At 41.1% G+C, this 24,671-nt stretch overlaps 2 protein-coding genes across 5 annotated transcripts in view; both read right to left on the bottom strand.

Moving 5' to 3' along the window:
* COPG2 (COPI coat complex subunit gamma 2) overlaps positions 1 to 3,442 on the bottom strand; it is a 129,646-nt gene extending 126,204 nt beyond the window's left edge. For 3 of the 4 annotated variants that reach the window (XM_045565483.1, XM_045565482.1, XM_045565484.1), the window contains exons 1-3: positions 3,324 to 3,411; positions 2,214 to 2,266; positions 1,567 to 1,647 (exon numbers count right to left, since the gene is read on the bottom strand). In XM_045565483.1, the coding sequence (XP_045421439.1) occupies positions 1,567 to 1,647; positions 2,214 to 2,266; positions 3,324 to 3,360 (171 nt within the window). In that variant the 5' untranslated portion in view covers positions 3,361 to 3,411. Of the gene's footprint in view, positions 1 to 1,566; positions 1,648 to 2,213; positions 2,267 to 3,323 lie in introns of all 4 variants that reach the window. The other variant, XM_045565481.1, reaches the window with a different exon arrangement.
* Positions 3,443 to 3,727: 285 nt separating this feature from the next.
* The window catches only part of TSGA13 (testis specific 13), a 51,342-nt gene continuing 30,398 nt past the window's right edge, over positions 3,728 to 24,671 (bottom strand). The window contains exons 2-7 of the mRNA XM_045564139.1: positions 14,496 to 14,574; positions 12,541 to 12,612; positions 11,382 to 11,606; positions 7,222 to 7,364; positions 6,489 to 6,616; positions 3,728 to 3,897 (exon numbers count right to left, since the gene is read on the bottom strand). Coding sequence (XP_045420095.1) covers positions 3,728 to 3,897; positions 6,489 to 6,616; positions 7,222 to 7,364; positions 11,382 to 11,606; positions 12,541 to 12,612; positions 14,496 to 14,574 — 817 coding nt within the window. The remainder of the gene's footprint in view (positions 3,898 to 6,488; positions 6,617 to 7,221; positions 7,365 to 11,381; positions 11,607 to 12,540; positions 12,613 to 14,495; positions 14,575 to 24,671) is intronic.

Raw genomic sequence — 24,671 nt, 5'->3', positions numbered from 1 at the left:
GTTACTCAGTCTTCATTTGCAAACAGCAAAACTTTATTAAATCTCTGGATAAGGTCTTTAGTCACAAAACATGGTAAAGATAAAATGTTCTCGTGGAATTCAAAGTGGAAACCACAGTCAGCACCACATGTAAACCACCAGAGACGTATGGTATACATGTCTGTGTACATATTTAAGTGTGTGTATCTATATATACGTATATACAGTTGGCTCTCCATACCTCTGGGTTATGAATCTATGGTTTCAATCAATCTCAGATTGAAAATATTTGAGGAAAAAAATTTTGTACTGAACATGTACAGTCTTTTTCCTTATAATTATTCCCTAAAAAATACAGCATAACAACTGTTTACACAGCATTTACATTGTACTAGGTATTATAAGTAACCTAGAGATGATTCAAGGCATACGGGAGAATGTGCACAGGTTATATGCAAATACTACACCATTTTAAATCAGGGACTTAAGCACCCTCGGATTTTGGTATCTACAGGAGGTCCTGGAACCAGTCCCATAGAGATACTTAGGGAATATGAATCTATAAAGCAAAATCATATTTTCTAAGGCCCTAAACATTTCATGAGATTTAAAAGTCTGAGGCAAAAACCATAAGGAAAAATCAAATTAATAACAATAATAGCAAGCCGAACCTACATTCCATGAGTGCAAATATTTTTGCTGGTTCGTCTGTACATAGCATAATAGTTGTTATGCTATGCTAATGCCTAGAACAGTGCATAGGACACAGCAAGTATGCAATAAGTATTTGCTGAATGACTGAAAGAAAATTATTCCTAAATGCTTACTACATGCTCAGTACGATTATCAGTGCTTTACGTTTATTATCTCATTTAATCATTACATCTTTACATAACAGATATTATCTTAAACCCCATTTATAGAAAAGGCCATTAAGGCACAGAAAAGTTACTTGCCCTGAATCATAAAGCTATAATGGTGGAAAAGGGATAATAAACATAAAATCTGAATATTAAAATCAAAGCTTTGAAATACCACTATTATACAAAAATTAAAAGATAAAATATCTGGAATGTATCTGATTTTGCACTCTATTTTCAGAGGGACATAAAGACCTCTAAACACATGTAAACAATATGTTCTAACTAGTACTCATTAAATTAAAACCAAACAATTTATTGAGAATCACTATGTACATACCATGAATAAAAATGTACAGGTTGGGCATCTCTAATCCAAAAATCCAAAATCAGAAACTTTTTGAGCACCAACATGACATTGAAAGGAAACGTTCATTGGACCATTTCAGAGTTTCAGATTAGGGATGCTAAACCTTAAGTATAATGTAAAAATTCCAAAATAAAAAAAAAATCTGAAACATTTCTGGTCCCAAGTATTTCAAATAAAGGATACTCAACCTGTATATGTCATAGTCCTTGTGCTCAAGAAATTTTACATATTATTTTGCTAATGTTAAAATTAAGTGAATTTAAAATAAACAAATAATTACACTTTCCAGAAAGTATAATTGCATGTTATACATTTTTATTACAGGACACAAAGCTGAGGAAAATCAAAATAATTTACCTGGTTCAGTAAGTAAAGAATCTTTGTAAGAATATGCAAACATCTTCTTGGATTGATAGGAGTTTCATTGAATATACGAGCCTACAGAAACATAAAAACATTGTTATATATAGTGTATTTTCTACCTTTTCTATCACAGATTACAGCAAATCAAGTTTAATAGAGACCATTTTGAATCACCATATCCAAATTATGTTAGTTGTCTACAGTTCCCAATTTACTATTGTATATGATAAATGATTAGATGAGGCCTTGATTTTCCATTCTGTATTTTCTAACTCATTCTCTTAGGTCAACTACTTCAACTGTATGGGTTTTATCTGTTAAATAAGAATCACAATATTTACCTATATGACATGAATACAATGAGCTTAATATCTATAACTTCTTTCAATAACCTTGCACTAAACCTCTTCTGATATTTAAAATTCCCAACATGTGGCAGAGCCTGTATATCTTTGCATTTCTCTAAGTTCTAGATTCTCCTCTGACAAGTAACCCCTCTTCCTTTTCCCTCAAGTCTAAATTCTCTGAAGTTTGTTACATTCCTTGTTTTGGATGTCCTGAACATAGTATCCCAGGATTCTCTGCCCACCATTCTAAAATAGAATAGAAAAGAAGGAGCACCATATACTTCCAAGTCATACCTCTTGTAAGACAGCACTCTTCTCCAGATGCTGGAAAGGACTGGAGCCACTACCTATATTATAATACAAACAAATGTCTTTAATAGCTGTCCTACACAAACTTATATACCTTCTAGAGGAGGGTGCTGAACGCTTAGGAAATCTCACCTAAGTGAGGTGACCACTTGGATACCACAGTGACAGTCACTACTAACATGCATATAAACTGAATGAAAAAAAAATTTGATTCTGGTACTAGCTTTGTCATTGCCATACTGTAAGAACTCGGACTTCGCTTTTCCAGGAACTCTGTCCAAAAGGAGTCTTCTTTCTCTGTCCTCTTTCCCCATGAATGTTAAAGATATGTCACTTCCACAACCGAGATTAATGAAATTGTGATTAGGGCACTTTTGACTTCCCTAAAGATAAGCACTCTTTTATTTTACGTGTTTCTAACATTTACGGAGAGGCAGACACGAAGAGTTTCACAGAGAATCACACAGACGGAGAGCTGGAAGACCCAGCCCTCTACCACACGGTGTGAGAGCAGCTACCGAACACTGAGAATTTTTTCTTTTTGAGGAGGCTTGGCATCTTCCCCATTTGCTCTGGACCAAAGACAGGTATCAACACGCAAGTGACTTCGGGACGCCTGAGCAGTCAACCAGCTGTCCCACGGGACAGACTTGCCCCCGGGGAACCGGACAGAGCCAAGGCACCTCAAAGTTCACGACACACACACTGTTCTGCCGACCCCCGACGCCCTCGGGGCCTGACCCTACCAACAGCCCCCGCCGCCGAGACGCGCCAGGGAGCGGACGGGGACAGGGTCGGGGACGGGGACGGGGACTGGGAGGGGGACGGGGGCGGGGCCGCCGAACTGCCCGAGGCTGCGCGCGGACGCCGGGACCGGGGCGCGCGGCCCTAGGGGAGGCTGCGACGCCCGGAGGAGGGGCTGCGGACGGGCCCCCGGCAGGCGCCGAGGGGAGGGCAGGGACCGGCTGCAACTCCGGCCCCCCCGGCACCGCAGCGCCCACGCCCCCAGCCCCGCCGTCCCGGAAAGCAGGTGGCGGCGGGCGTGGAAAAAGGGCCCCGGCGGCTGAGGGTGGGCCCCAGAAGCCCCGCGCGTACCAGACTCCTCGTCCTTCTTGTCGAATTTTTTAATCATCTTGGACGACTTCCCAGAGCCCAGACCCAGCGCAACCGTCCCAGGCGCCGCAGCCGGCGAGCGGAAGAGGTTGCAGGAAGGCCGGCCCGGTGCCCTCGTGCCGGTTGGGCCGCAGCGCCGTCACTCGAGGCCAAGGCCCGCCCTCCCCGGCCCACACGGCCGCCCCGGCCCCCTGGGGGCGCAGCCACGCCCTCCCCAGCCGGGCAGGGGCGGGGCCAGGTGCTGTCCCCACGGGCTCACAAGGCCCACCTTGCTCGCGACCCTGCAACCATCCGTGCTGCGGCAGGAATGTGGTTTTATTTGGGCGGCGACTTCTGCAGGCCCCTCGGTCTCTGGAGAGCGAGGCGGGAGGCCTGAAGGATTGTGGTCACTGAATGACAGTGGCATTTTTGATAATCCACTGCGGGGCCCTTCCGTTGCGGAAGGCGCTTTCCCCGGGCACGGTTCTGGTGGGCTTCTCTTCCAGGAGCGTCGAGAGGGTTAGTGGTTCCCAAGCCTTTTTGGAAATCGGCATTTCACTCTCTGACTTCTTGGAGACTAGGACAAAACACAGGACACCTGGGTGAATGTGGCTTTTCAGAAGTGCTAGCGATACTTAATGGGAGGCATGAAGAAAACCCACTTGGAGAGACCAGAAAGCTAGTCTTTACTGTTGCAAGAGTGCAGACTGAACCGCAGACTACCTTTCCCCACCTTCTTTATAATTTTGGACTCCCTTCATCAAAACCCAGTTTAAAACACAATGCCAGTTTAGAGCTTGCTTGTATAATCCCACCCCTTTCAAATGATCCCTTCTGAAACCATATAAACACTTAATGTGCATTCACTCGTATATTCATGTTCCTCTTAGCCTTTTTTCAAAGTGTATGCTGATTTTCTGTTCTCTTGTCTGAGAATGTGACTAAGAAACTTTTTCTACCTTTGGCTTCAGTGACATCACTTTATCCAGATTCTGTGTCAACCTCTGCCTGCTCTTTAGAATCTTCCATTGTGGGACCTTCTTGCTCCCATCCTTCCCCATGTTTTGGATACGTTATGTATGCCTTGTAAATATCCCCTGAATCTATTCCCTTAGCCCTACTGCTGTCACCTTAGTTCAAGTCCTATTATCTGCCTCATGGACAGCCTCTTAACTAGCCTTTATGGCCCCCATCCAAACTGCTCTCTGTGTAATCTTTATTTGGATGCCTGGTAAACATGAAACATTATTGGGGGAGGAGGGAGTTGCTAGCTCTTTCTTTTGCTTGACATGGAGACATTGGTACAACTCCCCAGCAGATTGCCTTTGTTTAGGAAATGTACCATAATGGGCTCTTTAGATACATAAGTATCCACTCATTTCACTTGAGAGAAACTGTAAAGTCACCATGAATCTAATAGATGCTGTGGACTGAGATATTAAGTGTTCTGTTTAGAAAAATAAATTGAATGTATCCTTAACAGAATTATGCCCTTGCAAAATTAGAGAAATTCTAACCTAGATTAGATTCTAGAGAAATTCTTTCCCCTAAACATGGATTCAAGATGAACTGTTGATATCCTACAGATGGTATCATTTAAGATTTAACTCCAACTTGACTAAATGTACTATTAACTATTATGTTTGCCTTATCTGGCTTATAAAGTTCAAACCAGACTTTATAGGTGGAGCTTCCCTTGAAGGAAATAGATGTTTGCACTTGTTTATTCTGAGGCTGAAAATAGGCAGACTTTGGGAAAGGAGAGACCCTCTTCCTCTTCCTTGGCTCTGGGGCATTGGGAGGCTAGGCAGCGACAAGGTTCGTAAGTCTAGAGATTCCCAAGAATGAGTAATGTGCTGGAGGCCTGCTGGGAAGTATGAGGGAACCCGAGTTGGGCTTGAGGCTGAGCCGAAGTGTAGCCCCTTTTAAAGCAAGATAAATCACGCCCTGCTTTTAAGCTTTCCTCTGTATCTGTGAAGTTTTGTTTAATACCACAGGTTAGTTTTAGCCGTCCAGTATACAGGGAGTATAAGGGGAGCAGTAGTAGAGGTAGGGTGGGGTGGGATGGCAAATAGGTAAAGCAGAAGCAGAGTCCTGAAGAAGCCAGTTAAGGGATGGCACAATATGACCTCACGACTCTGGAATCGTGGCTGTTTGGGCTGAGGAAGGCTGGCAAAGGTGGTAAGTGATCACTAGGATGGCTTTGTGGAACAGGTGAGGATACCTTAGAGAAACTCAGAAATTGCTTGAGGAGAGAAACCTGGCAGGAGAAATGGACCTTATCTTGAAGCCATGAGGTGGTGAAGTCTAAGGATCCATCAATTATACATCTAATACACAAATGTGTATTCAGTGCTCTGAAATCCTTCAGTGGATCTCAGCTTCCTACTGGATAAAACCCAAATGTGTATTTATATAATATACAAGGTCCTTTATGATCTGGTCTACCTCTTTCACACATATTGAAAGTGCTATTATTGATGCTTGATAAGTGTCTAACACTTAGTAGGTACCCCATAAATGCTGCTAAATGAATAACAATATGTTAGGAGGATTTTCACTGCACCCTTTTCCATACAAACTTATTCCAAATTCCTTCCACCCCATGCCCTACCCAAAAAGACTTGTGGACCTCTGAGACTCACAGACTTATCCTTTGGCCCTTCTAGAGCAGTTTTCCTGAAGTATAATATGCATACCACTGGGTGGTTCTAGGTGGTACATAGATAAACATTTTAAAATTTAATTATTACAAATTTGATTTGATGTGTGTCAGAAAAAATATATAATTATGATATATCAAAATCATGGTGTCAGTGATACAGTATTCATTAGGACAAGAATTTCTAAAATTGTTTTAAAGAAAAATGCTAAATGAATAATAGAGCAAATAATCCATCAATGTGGCAAAAACTATTAAAGTGTTAGGTGATGTAGTTTGGGAAACACTATGCTAGAGTTTTCCTGAAATCTGAGGATTTAAACAGAGTCCAAAGCTTAGTACCACGGGAGGCTCTAGGAATTATTAGCTTCCATGCAACAAGGAAAAGTAGTCCCCAGAACTACCACAGGAGACGCCAACTTGCCCACATCTGTAATCCCCATAGATTCTACCTCCAGCCCACATCTTAGTTCATTAAGCCATTGCTTTGGAAGAGAGAAGCTTACCATTTTTCCTCAAATCTCTTTCACAGACTAGAGCAAAGTTGAGCTGAGGGTACATTTTTTTCTGTTTCCTCAAAGCACATTGTTTCGAATATTTCCCTTCACTCTTGAAATCATTGTCAGTGGAAAACCTTAAAAATAAAATTCAGTTAGTAGATCTTAGGGCAGGGGGTTTAATGGAACCAGTCACTTTAATGTTGGCTATATGTCCTCAGAGATTTTAAAGGAGAAGAAGGAATAATGACAAGAGGCTATTGATGGGTACAGAGTGGGAGTATTGTTCAGTGGGAAGAGATGCTTCTGAACTTAGCACTGTAAAGCTCTGAAGGAACTCCAGAATCTCCTTCCTAAACCAGATATAGGCTGCTCCTATAACTAGTTTCAAATAAAACTTCTTTTGTCTTTGTGTTCTCATAGCACATTGTTCCAGTGCTATAGTCCTTAACTTGCACTGATCGTACATTTGTTCCGTTTTCTCGAAGCATAGACCTTTCAATATTTCCCTTCACTCTTAAAATCCTTGTCAGTGGAAAACCTTAGTTTTGCATTACGGTTTCTCTTTCATTAGAGTGTAAATGAGGTTGAGGGTCATGTAGGGAAGATGTGTCTCATCATTATACAGTTGTACATGTTTCCTACAACCAAAGAGTATGTCATTAAGTTGCACTGAAAAGAGACAGTAACATGAATAAGGAAAAGATAGGAAAGACAATGAGAACAAGAGCCAGGACTTCACCTAAACCACTGTTTCCGCTTGGTTGTAGAATCGTCCAACTGTGTCAGAAGGAAGATTGGTTTAAGCCCAGATCTTAACTTTTTTTTCTGAGACATCAGGGGCAGGCAGAGGTTCTCGGTGGGTTTGTGCTGATGATAACTTTCCTGTAGCAGAGGGGAAAAGAGTGAGGAAGAGAGCTGAGTCCCTTGGGATTTAAAGCCTGAATTTAAGTTCCTGGGCAAAGTTTCAGTCCCCCTAAAATGAGGCAACAAAACTTGTCAGAGAGGGAAGTGAGAACTCAGAAACTAGAATCAGGAGAAGCAGCTCCCGGAGTAGGATAATACTTAATTTGTTTTATTGCCAGATAACTTGTCCAAAGATCAGTCAGTTTCCTAAGTAATTGATTAAATTTGCCTCCTGGCCCTTAAAAGCGAATGGAAGAAATTACCCACTTTGGGGAAGGATTCAGTTAGTGGCTTTCTTGGGAAATCAAATATTTGGCAACAAATTGGGAAATAGATTCATGAGATTCTACAATCCTTTGTTAGAGCAGCCTGCCTCATTCATATTCCGTTCTCTGTCTGCAACAAAAAGGTCATGGAATGGGATGTTTTGTGAGATAATAACTATTATTACTAAAGGTCATAGGATCAAAGACTTTTGGAAAGAATCTTAAAAGTCATCCAACCTATTAATGACTATTCTTCTGACACCCACATCTTCTCCACAATCTATCAAATGGTCAATCTTTCTATACCAAAAAAAAAAAAAATCCAATCGATTTCATCTTTGATCAGTCAATAGCTATCTCCTTGTAACTTTTACCCTACAGCCCAACAGAACAAATCTAGTCCTTCTTCCACAAAGTCCTTAAAAATTTTGAAGAAATCCATCACATTCCTCCTAAGCTCTTTCTCTTCCAGGCTAAACATTGCCAATATCTTGAACTTTTATCCATGTAACATGGTTTTGGGTTCCCTTATTTTCCTGATTTATCTCATTTGAGAAAGTTACAATTCATATTCTTCCTAATGTGTGGCAATCTGAAATGAAAACAATATGCCAGATGTAGTAATGCATACATCCCCCGACCCTATTAAAGTGTCTATTCAAAAGTTATCACCACTTGTGAGAGCTTCCTGTAACTACACTATCTAAAATTGCCACTCACACCCATCACGTTTCATCCCCTTATCCTGCTTTGTCATGGAACCTATCACATTATACATTATCTTGTGTGATTGTTTCCTTGCTTAATGTCTGTCTACCTCATTAGAATTAAACTTCACTAGAGCAAAGACTTTGGCTTAGTAACTGGTGTATCCCTAACAGCCCTAACAGTGGCTGGCCTGTAAGTAGGTGCTCAATAAATATTTGTTGAATGAATGAAGGAATGATCAAACTAATTAATTGACATATTGAGATTTTTCTATCAGAATTTTAAAGCCTTTTTGTCTTTAATAGTTGTTCCTACTGAACCATGCCTTTTTAATTCTGAGCTCATTCTCTTTAAGCTCTTCTAGTTTTAAGGAACAGAAATCCATTCAAGTTAACTTGAGTAGTAGGTGTTTTATGATAAGAGCACATGTGCCTAGGAACTAAGACATAGTTAACTATTCAGCCATAAAAAGAGCAGAAATCTAGCAGAGCTGGACCTCATAGCAGAAAAGCAGGAACTGAAAACTTATTCAGAATCCAGGATAGCATTATTTAAGGACCACTGTCTTGACTCTACTATATCACTAATATGTTTCTCCTACTTTCTTACTGTCTACTTGCTGCTTCTCTTGTTCACTCCTTGCCTTTTCTCTCTCTCTCTCTCTCTATGTATACATATATATTTTTTCTACCTATAATTTCTGCTTCTTTATTTCTACTTCCCTATACCTTCAACCCACTTTCATGGCCCTTGTGTCACCCTTCCTCCTCATGATTTGATTCTTTCAAGGCCTCACCCTATGTGTCCTTTCAGCTTTCATTCCCATTGCCTCAGTCTTTTCACTTCCCAGTTCAGATGTCTGGAAACAATAATCTGATTAGCTCAGGTATTTTGGTTGTGGTAGGATTTTTTTTTTTTCTTTGATTTGGTTTTTGTTTGTTTTGGTTTGGGGATACCGGTCTACACCAGAGGTCACTAACTAGCCTATGAATTTTGCTTCACCAGGTGTGGTATCCCCCTCTAGTCCCAGCTAGGCATAGAGACAAGATCATGTTATACAAATAGGATTTCTTAGGGCATTCCCATCTTCAGGAGACTGTGTTAGGGTCAGTTTCACTTAGAAGGGGGCCTGAGTATGACAATCACTGAAATAGACACATCTGGTATGTTCTACAATTTGCCTACTGGAACTCACATTCACCTTATATATGTGTCTGGGCATAGCTAAGAGTACTTTTCTTATATATGATCCTGTGTTTACAAAAGATTGTCACATTTGTCCAGCAACGGAAGGAGGGGATGCAGCATGAATATTAAAGAGGCATTATAGATATTACGCATTTCAATCTTCTTGAACTTGTTCTGATAGTGCCATAAAATTACCATAGTGCCAGTCTTTGAAAATCAGAGCTTTAACTCTGTCCATTGATACAATTTACTGGTACCACAATTTGCTCATGAACGTGATTAGATTCTGCACCTGATCTGAAGGGTTCACAAAGTGCTAGCCGTTGGAAGAAAGTTCTTCTTGCACCCAAGTTACACAATAGCCTTGTATTTCCTTCTCTACCATCATCAGGGCAGTCCTGACCTGAAATTTGTCCCTTTCTCAGTGTATATTTGACCCACTACCATGAGGAATGATCACCTTCAAAAAGCACAAATTTTCACACCCAAAAGACACAGGCAAGTTATTCATTAATTCCTTGTCAGTATATACCACTGGATATTAGCATTTTATATTCCACTTGGAGAGGAATCTCTTACTGCCATCCATCTAGCAACTAAGGAAACACTAATTCCAAATTCATTATATTGTATTATTATAAGGGTCTGTCTTGGGTAATCTCACACCCACCATCAAATTGCTATTAGATTCTTTTGTCTGCACTTTCATTTATCTCATTTAATTTGTTCTTGTAAGATTAGGCCATCTCTTAAGGCTGCCAAGATCTTTTTTAGATTTTGATCCTTAAATATCCCTTAAATCAATTTTCTTCACTTCTCTGCTGATAATTTAGTTCAAGTCTTAGTATCTCTCACCTTGACTATTGTACTAATATCATAACTAATCTTTCTGGGTTTTGCCTTTTTCACTACTAATGCACATTTCTTCAATTTCCAAAATGGTCTTCCTGAAATGTAAATTTTATTATGTCCTTTTATCTCCTGCCATTTATTCTCTTACATCTTCCTGAATGCACCGCACTTTCTCATGTCTTCATGCCTTTGCACTTCCCTCTGACTGGAATATTCTACTATTCTTTTGTCACAGGTCACCTCTCTGATCATTCCCTTTTCCCCGACAGAGGTACTATTCTCTATTATATTACTTCTATATCTTGTGTATTCTGTTATTCATATATCCTGCTATATTATAATTACTTTTATACATCTGATTAATTAATCTGTCTCTCCTAGTAGACTCTAAGTTCCTTCAAGATAGAAACTATCCTGTATCTTACATACAGGACATCTTTATATTCTGGCTTTTAGCTTACTGTATGTTCAGCAGTTGTTTAGTGAATGGAGTTTGAACTTGTTTCGTCTATAACAGAGTTTCCAATGTCTGGCTACTGTGATAGTAAATTCCCTCTTCCCCTCTCCTGACACCCAAAAGCAATGTATGTAAAGCACAACCCTTTACTCCTTTTCCATTTAGATATTCATTTTTGTTCCTTATTCCTCATTTCCTGATTCATCGTTTGCTACTTTCTTCTCAACAAGAAAGCCAGTGGCCGGTTTACCCTTTGTTAATTATAAACTAAAAATCTTCAGCCAAAGAGGAGCACTTTCCAGTGAAGACCCCATTTTCTCCCTGCACGTAAGTTTCATGACTCGAGCTTGTAGAATTCTGATTCTGAGTATGTCCCAGGCTCTCTAGATTCTGTTTTGTGAAGCATATGGCCAGGAATAAGAAGGAAGATGGAGTTTCCCAAGCACCATTCTCCATGTTAAGTTAGCTCCCTTCTCCAAACTAACTCCTAATTCTTCAGGGTCCATGTTTGGGGTCCCAGGAAACTTCCCCAGGTCCCATTACCTTGAGCAGTAACTCCTTGGGAAAGTATTTTGGTGCACTGTCCTTTTCTTCGTGGTTGATTGGGTGGGGAAGGGGGTTGTTGGTCATTATCAGTGAAGTCTTATCCTGATTATACTCTGCTACTTTTAACATGAAGCTTGTGGTTTTCCTTTTTTGAGCCAGGAACTTCTGCAGCGCGGTGGCCTTCAAAGGTTTGTAGTACTGGGCCTGAGCAGACAGAAAGGTTTCCAGAGAGACAAAGAGATTAGGTCAAGAGAAGATTAACAAATCAGTTGATTGATCTTTTGCCTCTGTGGGGTAAGGACAGAGGCTGGACAGGGGCTGGACAAACCCGCTCCAAAATTTGTTCATCAGAAACTGGCTGAAGTTCTCTGTTCCTTTCTGTCTTCAGAGCATTTCCCTGTGAATAGACTAAGGGGCTGGGCAATGCAATGGAAAGGTTTCCCCAAGGAAAGGAGCATGATGACTTAATTCTTCCGGAAAAGGTAACACAAGGCCCAATGCAGTGGGGCAAACAGAAGTTTCCATGTGGCTAAACCTAACTGGCCTTCCCTCTACAGCTCTCTCAGAGGCAGAGGGGAAACAGCAAGACACCAAATCTCCTTGTTCCCAGAGTTCTTCAGCAGCACGCACAGCCCGATGCAACGCCCTCCATCATGCACATTTTCCCGCCCACCACCGAATCTCCACAGCCACAAACACATCAACGCATTCATAAGCACATCCTGAAAAAAGAAAAGCAGTCACAAAAGACAGCATATCACTTTAGGTATGGATGGGAAGGGGCTGTCCCACTAAACTTGCTTTTCTCTTAATAGGAGGAAGGCAGAGGGTCAGAGAAGGAGAAAGAAAAAGGGAGAAAATGGATTATAAATATTTTTTCCTGATCATAAATATGTTTTCTCAAATTAAAGAAAAACATCAGCTGCCGGGACTGCTTTGTTCACAGTTCCCACCTCCTACCTCACCGCCCGACTCTGGCAAGGTGTCCTGGAAGTGGCTTTGCCTCTGTGTCCCAGGAGTTGGCACACTCACAGAATCTGGGGGCACCGGAGGCACTCAGGAAACTCCACAGTGGGCATCTGTCCCACTGCTGAAACCTGCCCCTTAGAGATCTTGTGGGAATGCTCTTTCCACCTACCAAATTTGGACGGACCGTGTAATGCTGAAGGTTCTCTAGAACAAATTTTGATTGCCCGACTGCAACAAAAATCTAAAGATAATAAGCAAAATTAGTGGTTTCAGATTGCATCTGTCCTCACCACTATTCCATTCCTTACCTCACCTTAGTCTCACTAAAAACTGGTGTCTAATTTACACTCAGTGAGGAGCACACTGTGCTTCATGTTTTGTACTCTGGGTTTCTGGAACAAGGGTCCCAGCAAGGAGAGCTGGGTTCTGAGACATCTTGATAGGGAAGCTTGTAAATGGGAAATGATGTGGACCAGCCTTACAGAATGTCAGGGAAAGCCATTGAGGGGTGAAGCAGACAAGGTCAGCATCAAAGTTCAGACTGGGACAAATCTCTCAAAGGAATTGCCCCACTCCTGCCTTTTCCAGATCTATAGGAGTGAAACTGGTGAAAATCAACAATCTTTAAGGAAAAAAGCAAGTTACAAAAGGGTGATAACCTGAGCATTGTGGGTGCAAGGGGGGCCCTAGGGACAAGTCTGCCAGCTGAGCTGGGAGCAGACACACTCACAGAGGAAGGGAGAAGTGGCAGTGCATTTTCCAGTTTTGAACATCTCTGCAGTATACAGTTCTTCCAGAAATGTTGCCAAAAAAAAATTGAATTTTGGTAACACTCCTGTCTACCACTTTGCATTCTTCTGCTGGTGGTAGTCTTGGATATTAGAGGATTGGGTGTCATGTCTGGTGGTAAAGGAGCTGAGCCTCTTTCATTCCCCCGCTGCTGGCCCCAGTGTTCTTCCCTCCCCTCTGGCATAGCCTTATCTAAGTCTGAATCAAAAGGACAAGAACATAAGGAGGAGGAGGCAAAACTCTGAATTACCTTCTTTTGGCATGGCATAATCAGAAATCAGAACAAAAGGAAGGGTGCGTAATCCTGTGTTGGGATCAGCATTTCTAAACATTGCCGTACCCCTCAAGGAGGTGGTATGGTAAGATGGGGTGCAGAAGAAAGGGAACATGCACTGAAAGGTGAATACAGTAAGAAAGCCAAAGGAGAGGAGAGAAACAGTAAGAATGGGACAGAACTGTAGGATGAGAGGAGGCATTGCCATGCTCCAGGAGGAAAATGCCAGAAGTTGGCAATTCTTGGGGGTTAGAGAAGGAGAGGAAAGAAAAATGGTGGAGCGCTCCGTACATTCCTTTAGGGAGGGTGGGATGAAATACAGGGTGCATCCCAAGAAGCAATCATTTAATTTTTATTACATTTGGAAAACTGAAATCCATTTGTTCAAAACAAATTTAGACAAAACCCCTGCTTCACCAACATGAAATGTATGACATATTTAGAATCATAGAAGTCTAGGAAAAATTTATTTGGGGGAAAGGTGTGAAGACTTTTTTTAAAAAAAATAGATTTTTAAAAATATTAATCTTAGAGGAAAGTCCCTGGGTAAAATTTTTTTACTCCTGAATTTTTCTAAGGTATTGCATCTCTGTTCCAAATTAGTCTTCAACAGTAGACTAAATCCACAAGATTGTCCAAATTGGAATATGTTTTTAGTTTTGTCATGTTGAATTGCACTATCTCCAGTAAATAAAAGTTGGCCTAGAAAATTCACTTGAATGTGATAAACATGTTAAAGCAACCAAGATACTCAATGGAGTTTTGCTACAAGATGTAGCTGTGAAGTCTAGGTAAGTCAAGCTTTAACACTTTCCTACTCCTCAAGATAGGCTTCTGGTTCCTGGGTTTTGTGCCCTAATTTGTTGCTAACGTGTCCTTGTCTCTTCTTTTTTCTATGCCTCTGTTTCTCTTTCATAAAATGACACAAATTAACCTGTTCTCTATATAAATCTTTACCCTTTTTTGCTTGCAATAGCAAGTTTGTGAAACCCAACTTATAAAGTACTCTGGAAACTCCAAAGAAAGATTACACAGGAACATTTGCAGCTGCTCTTTCTTACCTCATCACTATCAGCAGCTATTCCTTTCTCAGATTTAACTGGACTATTTTCTAAAGTCTTTGATTTGCCATCTTGAAACCTGAAAAAGGCAGAACATCCGGTTGCATTTTCTGACTTGGAGGCCTGGCCTTCTGCATGCTCTCAATCTCCCTCAACAAAGTTTGGGAGCTTAACTTAGAAGAGCCCAATTTAGGTGATCATGAATTGAATACATAGTGAAAACTAGGACTCATTATCCCGCCTGCACACTGGGGGAAACCAAAACTTATATTTGAAGAGTTAAACAAGCAGGACCTCTAGGAGATATAATGACATCTGATTAGTTCGTTTCTTCTAAAATAGGGATTTTAGATCACTCAAGGAAGTGCTCTAGTAGAATGCTTAAGCTAGACCCTCATTGCCTTTAAACACTGCCGCCTCCTATTCTGAATGCCTACCTGCCTACTCTTCCTCTGCGTGGCCTTTGCCAGTGATTGGCCAAGGATTAGCCAATTGAATCTATGAGAAAGAATATAGTTAATGGAACTTCACATCTAAATTTCCAATTCTTATTGACCTTGCTTGGATTACTGACTTTCTCTTCTTCCTAACCACATATAAAGGTTTTTTCCCCCTAGAACTAGGGTATTAAAAATAATAATCAATGGCAAATACTTTTGTACTCTCCTCTTTCACTTGCTTTTCCATCCCTCTCCCCAATACCAGTTGTCTTTGGGGAAAAACGGGGAAGAAGATGAAGTGACAATATTTAATAATAAAGTATCTGGGATTCTCTGAATGATTCTTTTTAAACCCATTTACTGCCTGAACATAGTGTAAGATGCTTATCAGTAAAATTGGGTTAATGATTAAAATAAACAGCCTGCTTCTTCCTTGGAGATAGTTCTATTTGGTGGTTAAATTAACTTAAATTAAGAAAAATTATGCAACTTAACTAAACATCTCTCCTTTAAAAATGAAGATAGCAGCATAAGGACCAAAATAAGAAAAGTAGAGATAGCCAAGCTATGAAGTTAGTGGGTCAACTGGCTACAACATGGTGCAAATAATCTCAAATCCAGGATCGAATCCCATCCAAGGATGGCTAGCTTCCATCTGTTGCTGGCCACCAGTTGCACCATTAACTAAGGCCAGAGATCTTAAAAATGGTCCCAAGGGGAGCTGGTGACTCATTGTGGTTAGACCAAAATTCATCCTAACTGAACATCTTAAAGTTTGTGCCCTTTTGATGTGTCCTATTGCCTTAAGGTATCCAATAATTAATAATACAGTATAATCTTTATTGTAGCACTTTTCAAAATGATTGTCCAGTTTCTAAAAGGCAGCACAGAATCCCAGATACTCTTCTTCAAGGCCAAGTTAAAGCACAGAACTACATGAAAAGTGCTTCTTCAGTCCAACAATGTCCATCTTTTTGGCAAAGCCATTCTTTTTGCTGCATGAGATGCAGACCAACATCTGGTTTTTGATCTGGGGACAGTCAATCAATTAAAATGGATTTACTGAGGGTCTAAGCTATAACAAGCACTGTTCAAAGTGCTGTGGGCTACACAAAAGTTAGTACAACATGATATTTATAACTTAGGTGGGCAAACAAGACTACACACTTGGGATGTCTCTTTGGGCCCATTGCTGTTCACTGCTAATTGCCAGCTCGAGGCAGGTATTCACCCAAGGCCAAATTCTGTGTCTCTGAAGAGTCCACGTTCTACAGGGTTCAATTCAATCCAAACATTCTTTCCTTAGCTCACACTGTGTGCCCAGCCCCATTCTTGATCCTGTATGGGAAACAAGAGAAGACTGATAGGTGCTATTGTAGATGTAGAAAATGCATAAGACATGATGATACTTGCCCTCAAGAAATTAAGTTTATTTGGCAAATGAGGGGAGGAGGGAGAAAGTCATTATTAAATGTGAAACAGTAATGACAAATACATGTTTTTATATTAAGTAAGTCACTTCATCTCTTGGGGGTCTTAATTTCCTCATTTGCAAAATAGAAAGGATTAACCCAATGATTTTAAAATGACATCCTATTTCCATGATAATGATGAGATTTACCTACATGAAGACCTGAAATAAAATTAATTCACACGTGTCAGTAGTGGGAGAAAGTTGGAGGAGCAGCCATCTTTTGATTTACTTCTCCTCTCAATACAACCATGTTTACCGATAGATTAGGTCTGAGAGGCTGGGGAAAGCGTGTGTATATGTTGGGGGAGGGACTGCAATACTTTTTGATGTGGACAATTAGAAATGGAAGATACCAGCTGATGGTGTAGAAACCACCATTCATAGAAAAGAGAGGTCAGTGAGTCTTGGGGAAGATGTTTCCTAAAGAATGTGGAGCTTGAGCAGGGCCTTGCAGGATGGCGTGTGAAGTCGCCTAACTGGAAGGTCATTTGTTGTTACTGTTAAGTAGTAAGAAATAAAAGTAGCTAGGTAGATGGGATCACACTATGGGGGCCTTGACAATTAAGTAGAACTTGGATATGACCCTGAATCAGCCCAAGTTCCTGTGAAGCCCGCAGTTTTAGGTGAAAGGTCTGTGTTAATGTTGATAGTAGTACTAGGTAATTGTTTAGGGTTTACGCCTAGTTTGATGGTCTAGACAGAAACCCTAAAGATGATTGACTAGCATTTATAACGAGACTGAACTAAACCCTGAAAGGGAAATTTCAGGGGAACACGCTAATATGTGTCCCATGTGTTTCTCACCTTTAGCTTTTCTGGAATCATAAGTCCAGTTTATATATATACTGAAACTAAAATAAAAATGAGCCATCGAATTGGGAAGTACAAGGCTTGTGTTGGTAGTCTGCAGCCCAGGCTAGAAAAAAATCACACAAACACTAAAACTGCATTTAAAATAAGAATGTAAAGATTTGGTATACAATACCTTTAAGGATATCAGGAAATCATACTTCAGAGAGAAAAGTGAAATTTCTTGGCATGGAAACTTTCCATTTTGAAAATATCTTAATGATTCTTTGCTGGATTCTGGAGGAGACACTGGGAATTTGTGATGAACAGGCAATCTAGAATGTAGAGGGGTTCTATGTTGGAGACAGAATGAAAAGGACAAAGACATACTTAAAATCTGCTATAATCTCTAATTTATTTTCCTAACCTATGACTTCCCTACACACACACACTCTGACTTTTCAATTATCTCTTAATCAACTTCTACCTAAGCCAATGTTTTCACTTCATTCCTGAAACACAATGAGCATTTTTTTATTCCCCATATATAAAACACTCTCCCCAACCTTTTCAACCATTTGAACCTTCTTTCTTTCTGTTACTACCAGCCTTATGTTTCCCCTAAGGATAAGACTTTCCAAATTAATCCACCCCCAAACTGTAGTGCCTATAGGTATTGATTTTTGTGCATGTAATTATGTAATATCTTATAGTTCTACTTGTACTTTGCATATGTGCAGAGCTAGTCTGCCTCCTGGGCAGTAAACTCCTTAAGAGTGGCAATGTGAATTGTATACAAATTCATGCCCCCATAGTGCTTTGTGTGTTAGGCATTCAAACTTAGTATTTGTTTGTTTCAATATTTTTGCTGAACACTTATGACATGTCAGACACCATCTTAGGTGATGGGAACCAAATATAAATTAGATGTAATCCTTGCCCTTAAGGGGAGCTCACAGTTTAGCTAGGAAGAGAGACAAGGAAAGGGTTGATTGCAACAGAGTGTGATGCTTATATTAGAGATGAGTTCAGCATGCTATGGGAGCAAAGAGGAAACACACTTAGCCCAGACTGAGAAGAGACTGGGAGAGATCTGGAACTAATACCTAGACTGAGCCCAGAAAGGTAAGTGTGAGTTAACCAAATGATGAGAAGTGAAAATGGACTTTTGAGAAAGAGAGAGAAGCACAGACGAGAACGTGAGAATACAACAAGGCGTGGCCTGTTTAGGGGAATTGGAGACACAGTCTTAGAAATAGGAAACAGTGGCAGTGTGGACCATAGATTGGAAAGATGCAAGGAGGCCCCAGGGAAGGCTGCAGCAGCACAGAGGAGGGGTTGGGAAATGATTAAGGGTCTGTAGTAGTCACAAATTCGTGCCATTCACTCCTGTCTCCTAGTCCTGGATGGCTTCTCCAAAGGTAGCCAATCAGATGATACTAGGAATTTGGAAGTTCGATAAAGACACACAGAGATGAAAGACAACTGTACCTGAGTCACATTGTGCCATGTCCCAGACAGGAAGACTCAGCTCTACCTGCTGAAGTCCTCACAGCTGCCTCAGATCTAGCCCTCCCTAAAGCATGGTTATTCCATTTGCCCTTCAGTTCTGTGTGCTTTGAGCTTTCCCAATATTCTTCCAAGTAAATCCTCCTTTTTTGCTTAAATTAGTCAGAGTTCATTTCTGTGGTTTGCAACCACAAAACCTCTAAAATGATACTGGCTCTAAAGCAAGGTAGTGGCAATGAAGAGGGATAAAAGAAGGAAATCTGAAAGATGTTAGGAAGGTAGAATTAATAGGACTTGCTAACTAATTGGACACATGGGACCAGGGATATAATCATGGTTTCAGTATGGTTACCTGAGGCAATGGAGGTGCAATCTATCAAATTAGAGAATAAAGGAGATGGAGTGAGTTTGAAAGATAAATGATAAATTTTGGTTTCAGTTAGTTGAGTATGAGGTGCAGGTGGGGACATTGGCTATTAAATGGTTTAATATATGGGTCTGTAGCTCAGGGGAGATGGGTTTGGTGCTATAGATTGAATATTTATGTCCCCCTCCCAAATTAGATGTTGAAACCTCATCCCCAATGTGAGGGTATTAGGATGTAGGGTCTTTGGGAGGTAATTAGTGCCCTTAAGAAAGAGGCTTTAGAGAGCATCTCTGCTCCTTCTGCCAGGTGAGGACGCAGCAAATAGCCACCACTGAACCAGGAGGGAAACCCTCACCGACACCGAATCTGCTGGCACATCGATTTTGGAATTCCCAGCTCCAGAACTGTGAGAAATAAATTCCTGTGGTTTCTAAGCCACCCATTTTATGGTATTTTGTTACAGCAGCCTCAACAGATGACGACATTTGAGATGGAATTACGTACTTCGGAGTCAGCCTAAGTATATATGCTAAGTGAAGCCAATGAAGTAGATGAGATAAAGCAGGAACAATGGGCTGAAAAGAGACTAAGGCATAGGACAGAGCCCCAGACTGTGCAGACAGCGAAGGAAGAGCGTCACACATGGATGGTGTAAAGAATACTGAAAAGGAGTGGCCAGAGGTTGGAGGAGAAGCAGGAGAAAGTAGCCACAGAACTCATAGGAAGAAAGGATGTCATGAAAAAGGAAACAAAACTTCTAGCTGAAAGCAGCATCTGAACTGCAACTTTTGAAGATAAAGAAACAGATTAAAACTCATAAAAATGACCAAAAGCTTAATAAATAATCCAATGCTGCCAATTATAAGGCAAAGAAATCTAGACTGAAAAAACCTACTAGGCCTGAGTTCATGGAAATGCCAGGATTTTCTCAAAGGAACAGAGACTGTCTGGTAAAAGATAATATGAATTATCTGATAAAAGATATTAGGAATCTCCACTGAGTGTCTTCTTTCTCAGAGACATAGGGGCTGCATCAACCAAACCTCAGGGTGGTCATCGCTTCCTACTACTCCCTGGGTGTTCATCTATGACAGGACCTAAGAACAGTTCCTCCCCATTCCTTCTCTGTAACTTTGCACATCCAGATGGAGACTTCACACCCCAAGTATCAGCTGGACAGGGAGGTTGGGGTCCCAGGGGTTGTACATTGCATTCAGGGAGATGTAACCTAGGAATAAAGAGCAGGACATGAGGGCACAGGCTGGAAGAACTCTTTGTGGAACCATTTCATCCTATTCTCCTATTTCTAACTGTTTATAAAATAGACACTTCTACGCTTTTGGAAGTATTGGTATGGAAAGTAAGTAAGGGTGGAAAGAAGAATTCACCCTTCTTTTCTTCTGCGATGAAAAGGTATTGGCACAGAATGCTGAGCAAGGGCAGCGCATCCTTTTTTTTTTTTTTTGCTTTTGCTTTTGCTTTCTTAAACAGCCTGCCAACAACACTTGAAGCTATTCCTTTCTTGGGGAGAGGCATGTTGTTGTTCATCACTGACTGGATAAACCTTTCCAGGCAGGGGGTTGTATTAGGCAACCCAATTTATGTTCAGGCCCCAGCCACAGTCTCCAGACCAGCTTCTATCAAAAAACTAATATTTTGAACTTACCAGATTCTTGTATGTGTTTATTAACTGCTTTAGAACGTGTATGGTGAAGAGATGCAACTGGCACCTCAAATATGTCAACATTCTGACTACAGAGAATGCTACAACTGTAGTTTTAATATTCTACATTGGTTCAGATACCAGAGAACCAGGAAATAGGGTGTCACAATGTTACCCCTTAGCAAAGCCCAAATGAAAGGCTGCTAGAAACTGGGGCCAGGGCAGGGAGGTTTGCCTAGCAACCTGCCCTCCATCTCTGGGTCGAGAGTAGGACTGGAGTGTATGCATTCATTCATCCCATGCATTGACTACCACCAAGTCTCAACAAAACTAGCATTATTCAGAGATGAATGAGTGGAAAAGGATTTTCAGAGCTAATGAATTTTGTGAGGAGGAGAATATAGCAGCACGATATGCACTCTGGCATAAATAGGGAGCTGAGAAACTGTCAGAAATGGAGAAATACAGAGAAAAGCAGGGCATTGGGAGTCTGGGAACTTGGCATCAAGAACATGAGATTTCTTTGTAGATCTGTCTGCTAGAAATGAGGGGACATCTACTTACGAGAGAGTGGAAGCTGTCTCTCCACACAGTACTTTCATTTACTTTAGCACTGGAGTGTCAGAGATATGAGGACTAAAGGAGAAATAAAAAGGGGTAATGGAGGGGGAAAGAGGTTTTAAATGTACAAGATGGACAGTAAGATGGATGAAAGAGGTTTTAAATGTACAAGATGGATAGAAGGTGGTCTCAGGAAAAAACTTTGGGACTGGAGATGTCCAGTATGGCAAATTTCTGAATGTTCCAAATATAGCAGGATGATCTATGACAGAGCAGAGGACATACGTTCCCATTCAAGGGACTTGCCTAACCCCCTAAAATACTTCATTCTCTTGTCTGCTTAGAGCTTTTCCCCTGATCTAGCTTAATGGAACCAGAGAAGTAACAAATTCTTACCTTTTAAGATAAAGCATTAAGGACTCAATTGTAAGACAGACTAATTTAGGAAATAGATATGATCAATTCATATGCCTCTGTCTAACAAAAGAAGCGATTTATTAATGATACAGTTCTACCCAGACAGGGGAGATATAATGTCACAATTGAGTGACATAACTGAGTCCATGCACAAAAGGTGGACTCTGGATAATTAGCAACTAATGCTGAAACCAAGAAGCTTCCTCCCACCCTCTTACTTCTTACATTTTCTTTGTCCTTCTAGTTTTTCCAGGTAACTCCAGACTTTGCAGGGTATGGTAGCCAGCAATAGTAATATAGAATAATACATGATCATACCAAACTATGTATCTTCCCGTACATCAAATTTTCACACAAAGCTATATATTGAATCATAATACTTGCAAAAACTTTAAAAACATCAATATTAGTAGCGTTAGGGTGGTGGGGGTTAGGGGTGAGGAGAGCTTTTTTTTCTCACTTTCCCACTTTGCTGTCTCTCAAGAAGGGAATTCGCATCACCATCTGGGCTTCTTTTGTGCTTTGGGGAGGTCTCTATACATTAAAAGTTCACGTAGATGGGTTGGGCTTACTCCTGTGTTCAGGCTCTGGCCCTCTGTTCTCTTTGTTCTCCTTTCCCGCATGAGTCAGGCCCCTCCAGATGTCCGGGTCTGAGTTCAGTTGTCGGAAACAGGCCCCTTGGACTCCGTGCTTTTGTGAGTAGCCTCCTGTGCCAGTTGTTTACCTATTGTCTCTCAGCCTCAAGCCCCTCATTCCAATCTCCGCTCTGAGATGCAAACTGCACTTCCCGCCTTCCCTTGCCAATGCGATTCTTTTTAGGCTCTGCCAAAAGGACAGACTAGCGGGAGATGTGAGTTTAGAAGGAAGAAGAAAGTCCTCCTGGTTTTCCAGTTCTTGTCAGCAACTCTCTGGCAAAAGCAGTTGGCCCATCTGCAGTTTTTCTCAGTATTTTAGGTATTGATAAATGATCTTTGTTGCCAGTTTGCTTTTTATCATTCTGCTCAGCAAGGGCTGCAGGCCAGGACTTCAAACCACAAAACCTCAGGCTCATGTTTATTCATTTATCTGTTCGTTCATTCAACAAATATTTATTGAACACCTACTATGTGCCAGGCCTCTTATAGGTGCCAAGGATACAGCAAAAAACAAAATGGGCAAAAGCCCCTGTCCTCTTGGAGCCATATATGGTTGGGGGCCATATATGATAATAATACAAGCGTAGTTTATATCTGCTCTTGGATGCCTACTAGGTGTTGCAGATATGACACAGGTTCAAAATATTCTTGATTTTTCCCTCCCCTTCAAACCCATTCCTTCCTCAGTCTTTCCTATCTCAGTAAGTGGCATTGCCATTCGTTCTATTATTTAGGCAAATACTTTGTAGTTATTCTTTTTTTTTTTTTTTTTTTTGAGAAAGAGTCTCGCTCTGTTGCCCGGGCTAGAGTGAGTGCCGTGGCGTCAGCCTAGCTCACAGCAACCTCAAACTCCTGGGCTTAAGCGATCCTACTGCCTCAGCCTCCCGAGTAGCTGGGACTACAGGCATGTGCCACCATGCCCGGCTAATTTGTTTTTTTCTATATATATTTTTTATTTTTTTATTTCAAAACAACTTTTTATTTCTGTTACATAATTGTCTTCTGTCTTTATAATTTATATAGAGATTTATCAAGTTCATTTGTAACAATTTACTTAATAAATATGACAGTTTGTGATTTTATTTCACCCAGAGAAATAAAGGTACAGGATCATATACTGTGACTTAATCCTCTTACTGAACACTCTCCAATGTGACTTTTTTAGAAATATTTCTTTTTTTTTTCTATATATATATATATATATTTTTTTTTTATTTGGCCAGATAATTTCTTTCTATTTTTTTTAGTAGAGACGGGGGTCTTGCTCTTGCTCAGGCTGGTCTCGAACTCCTGACCTTGAGCGATCCACCTGCCTCGGCCTCCCAGAGTGCTAGGATTACAGGCGTGAGCCACCGCACCCAGCCCTCTGTAGTTATTCTTGATTTTCTCCTTCCCTCTTACTACACATCCAATCTATCCATTGTCAAGTCCTGCTGATTTTTATCTTCCAAACGTTTCTGCTTTTCAACCACCCTTTCAGTTTGGGCTGCCTAAAACACAATCGTAGCTTTCTTTAAGATGAATCTCCTTTGTGGGAGAGGGGGCAAAGGGGAAGTCAAGCTAGGGAGTGAACACTGTATCAGGCAGAAATTAGACTGCATGCTGGAAGTTCTTATTAGTTCTGTTTCCCTTAAGAAATCATAGGCATTTTATAACAAAGAATTTTTTTTTTTTTTTTAAGACAGAGTCTCACTCTGTTGCCCGGGCTAGAGTGAGTGCCGTGGCATCAGTCTAGCTCACAGCAACCTCAAACTCCTGGGCTCAGGCAATCCTCCTGCCTCAGCCTCCCAAGTAGCTGGGACTACAGGCATGCGCCACCATGCCCGGCTAATTTTTCTATATATATTTTTAGCTGTCCTTATAATTTCTTTCTATTTTTAGTAGAGACGGGGTCTCGCTCTTGCTCAGGCTGGTCTCGAACTCCTGAGCTCAAACAATCCGCCCACCTCGGCCTCCCAGAGTGCTAGGATTACAGGCGTGAGCCACCGCGCCCGGCCTATAACAAAGAAATTTAAATGATCTTTCTCAGGCCCTTGAGAAGAGTCCATGAACTATGGCCTAAGTATGCCAGTTCCCTGGCTTTGCAAGCTGGGGCTGCTTCACTTATATGCTCATGAACACATAGTTAAGCCCAGACAGTGGAAAAGACACACAGGAGAAGGGAAGAGAAAGAAGAAAATATATTTATTTCTGTAGATAAATCTTTTTTTTTCTTTTGCGACAGAGTCTCGCTCTCTCCCCCGGCTAGAGTGCAGCAGCGTCATTCTAGCTCACTGCTACCTCAAATTCCTGGGCTCAAGCCATCCTCCTGCCCCAGCTTC

The sequence above is a fragment of the Lemur catta genome, chromosome 11, assembly GCF_020740605.2.
Source record: "Lemur catta isolate mLemCat1 chromosome 11, mLemCat1.pri, whole genome shotgun sequence".
In the NCBI taxonomy this organism is placed as follows: Eukaryota; Metazoa; Chordata; class Mammalia; order Primates; family Lemuridae; genus Lemur; species Lemur catta.
The sequence above is the reverse complement of the archived record's forward strand: the minus strand, read 5'-3'. Positions and strand labels throughout refer to the sequence as shown.